The following is a 3,452-nucleotide window of genomic DNA, read 5'->3' on the forward strand; positions in this document are numbered from 1 at the left end:
CCCAGGGACGGGGGAGCCTGGTGGGCTGCTGTCTATGGGGTCACACAGAGTCGGACATGACTGAAGTGACTTAGCATAGCATAGCATGGCATTTTGTTCTTTGCTCTTTTTAGAGGCATTGGGTTTTTTTTGTTGTCCAAACACTAGCTGTCCCAGACTCCTTGTATGGCGCCTTATAACACATGTACTTTCCTTCTAAAAAAATTGTTCTTTTTTTTCCTGTTAAATTTATGCCTAAGTTTTACTGTTTTTTCAATCACTATTGAGTGGAATTTTACATTTTTTCTACTTTTAACTGAATATTGCTACTGACTACTATAATCACTTTTCTGAGTCCTCTTATTCTAATTTTTCATGGGCTCTTGCATATTCTAGCCAGAGCATCATTTTTTCTCTTCTAGTTTTCATACTACAAATTGCATTTTTTGCTGTTTGTTTCATTAGCTAGAACCTCACAACAGTGCTGAGCGCAGACGCTAGGGGGCGCCCTTGGCTTGGTCCTGATTTACCGGTTTTACCCACATCAAGTTGGTCCAGTTACCAGCTTCAGCGGCACCTGGGAGCAGGAATGAGGACTGCAGGATCTTGGGCCCGCTCACGGAATGAGGATCCGTAGTTTAACAAGGTTCCCAGGTGTTTCCTGTAGGCTTCCAGGCTAGCAGCACACTGGTCTGCATGATTTCTATTTTGATTTTACTTAAGAGAGTTTAGTGACAGGAGTCGCTGTGGCCGTCCGGCGTCTATGGACCCCTAAATCCCGTTTCCTCCTCTTTCGTGACAATCATGCATTTTAGGGTTTGAGAGCCTTAATCTGGGCCAGCCCCGCGGCCTGGACCACGAGGCCACCTCTCAAGCTCCACGCAGTGTCCTGCCTCTCTTCTGCATCCGCATCTCCCGGGCTCCGGGAGCATCCCAAGGATCAAGACGGGATGTGCTCCTGCTTCAGCTCCCGGTCCTGGCGGGCGCCAGGGCAGTGACTGGCACCCAGTGGGCGCTCAGAGAGCCCCCTGGAGCTGTCCACCTTCGTGACTCTGCCGAGGTCCCCTTCTCTTCTCCATGCGGATAGACGTCCCTGCTCTCCTGTCACCTTTGGCCAGGGAAGACCCAACAGAAATTCCCGCCCCGCTCCAGCCCATGTGCACGAGTCAGACACCACGGCAGCATGGGCAGAGAACAGCATCCCAGAGGCACAGGAGGGGGGAACCCCAAAGCCCCCGAAGGGACCAGGACCAGCAACACCCCCAAAGCAGCCACGAGACGCCTTGCCTGGCGTGTTGCTGTAAGTCCACTGACCGGACGTCGTGGCCTGGGCTTTGGGGCGAGGGGTCAGCAGGAGAGAGAGAGGCCGCCTCCTAGGTCGGGCGGGAGCGACCCAGGAAAGGGGAGGCTGCTCCTCTCAGCTCCCACAGGGAGGGCGAGAGCCGGGCAGCTTGGCCCTGCAGGCATGGGTGGCCAGAGGTGGCAACGTCCTTGCCAGCGGCTCTGAGGAGAGGAGGGCGCTGGTCCCTCAAGGTCAGGAGAAGGCCTGGGCATGGGGGTGCTGGCCCCTGTCCCCCAGCTGGAGCCACCGGGGCACTGGGGCCCCCTCAGGCCAGGACGCCGAGGCCCAGCCACAGGGGTCCCGTGGACTGCAGAGCCCACCGTCTTCCAGCCCCCTGCCTGGGTCCCCTCTGGGTGACAGGTGGCCGCTGGCGGGAATTCAAGTCCACAGAAGGAGCCTGGCTGAGGACCTGGAGTCCCCGAGGGAGCCAGCAGCCCTCAAGGCAGGTAGAGCGCAACCACCACGTAGATAACCCAACTGGTGGACACGAAGACCCCGAAGAGCAGGCTGAAGAGCACCAGCGAGCGGGCCTTGCGAGAGGCCTCCTGAGCCTGGGCCAGGTCCCCCCGGGCGAGGGCTGCGCGGGTCTGCAACAAGACCAGAGGAGCAGTGAGCGGACCCAGACCCCATGCTCCCTCCCGGCGACACCCCAGAGCCCACCCGGCCCCAGCGCACAGACTGGACAGCTGACCCCGTGAGGCGGTTGGGGGCTTGTCCAGGCCACGGCTCACGTGGGAGCAGCAGCGATCGAGGCGGTGGTGGCCAGCTCCCAGGCGCTGGCCGCAGGCCTGACCCACATCCGCACTCCAGGCTCCATCCCTCACCATCCGCACAACAACCCAGAATTCGGTATCATTGTTGGCCCCTCTTTGAAGATGAGCAAACAGCTCAGAGAGGTTAAGTGACCCACCCCAGGGCCCCGCAGCTGGTGGTGGGGCCAGAACTGACACAGGCAGCAGCCTCTAGAATCGCACCTGAGGGGCCCGGTCCTCACCCAGCCCCCCGCCCCGGTCCCGTCTTGCTTACGACCGGGAAGCCTGACCTCCGGGGGACGTCAGGGCTCTCATCGGGTCAGCCTTGAGCAGAAGCCCCAGGGCCTTCCTACTACCAGGACAGCCTCATGCCGAGTCCCCAGGGCCGAATCAAGGTCAGGAATGGTGGGGAGGGAGGAAGAAGAAAGGGTGTTATCAAGAAGGCAGGTGGGTGGATGGTGGATGAACAGACAGGCGGATGGCTGAGTGGACAGACGGGTTAACAGATGAATGGGGTGGGTGGATGAATAGATGGAAACTAGACAGATGGTGGATGGAAAGGTGGGTAGCGGGTGAACGGAGAGACGGGTAGCTGGGAAGGACAGACAGAGGTGGGTGGGTAGAATAAACGAGCAGATGGACAGATTAAACACAAGTCCCTGCTGCTTCCCTGGTGGGTCTGTGGTATAGAATCCGCCTTGCAATGCAGAAGATGTGGGTTCGATCCGGATCTGGGAAGATCCCACATGCCATGGAGCAGGTGGGCCTACGTGCCACACTACTGGCCTGTGCTCCAGAGCCTGGGCGCTCCATAACAAGAGGAGCCCCTGCAACAACAAAGACCCACCAGAGCCCAAATTAAATAAAATTATGTTTTAAAAAATCTAAGTTGAAACACAAGCACCACGGGATGGGCAGTCCCCTGGACCTGAACCATTCACACCCCCAGTGTGAACTGTTTCAGTGGAATCTTCTAGAGCAGATCTTGAGTGGTAAGGGGAAGAGACAGCAGAGGAGGGGGCCAGGACCCCAGAGAACTGGGCACTGATCTCCCAATTCTGCCAGCCTTCTCAGGGGTGGGGGGAACACTGGGGACCTGGGCACGGCAGGCCTGGAGGCTGCACCAGGGTACCCCCGCCCACGCCCTCCTACCTCGTGGGAGTAGACAATGGCGATAAGCCCGGTGAGCAGGCAGCAGAAGAGGGTCACCAGCACAGATTCCATCATGTAGTCCTTGGGCAGGGGCCTGTGTTCTGCTGGGGCCGGGGCTGGCACGCCTGCCACGGGGCTGTTGTACTACAGGGGAAGAGGCCACGGTGTGGTAAGAGAGCGGGCCGTAGCCTCCAAACACCAGGATGAGGACATGATCAGCGACAGCC

The 3,452-nt window shown here is 58.5% G+C and overlaps 1 protein-coding gene across 1 annotated transcript in view; it reads right to left on the reverse strand.

Annotated features, from left to right (window-relative positions):
- Window positions 1-62: 62 nt before the first annotated feature.
- Window positions 63-3,452, reverse strand: part of LOC105000875 (proline-rich transmembrane protein 1-like) — a 6,574-nt gene continuing 3,184 nt past the window's right edge. The window contains exons 4-5 of the mRNA XM_010856943.1: window positions 3,226-3,369; window positions 63-1,908 (exon numbers count right to left, since the gene is read on the reverse strand). Coding sequence (XP_010855245.1) covers window positions 1,759-1,908; window positions 3,226-3,369 — 294 coding nt within the window. The 3' untranslated portion in view covers window positions 63-1,758. The remainder of the gene's footprint in view (window positions 1,909-3,225; window positions 3,370-3,452) is intronic.

Source organism: Bison bison, unplaced genomic scaffold (assembly GCF_000754665.1).
Source record: "Bison bison bison isolate TAMUID 2011002044 unplaced genomic scaffold, Bison_UMD1.0 scf7180017864375, whole genome shotgun sequence".
Taxonomy (NCBI): domain Eukaryota; kingdom Metazoa; phylum Chordata; class Mammalia; order Artiodactyla; family Bovidae; genus Bison; species Bison bison.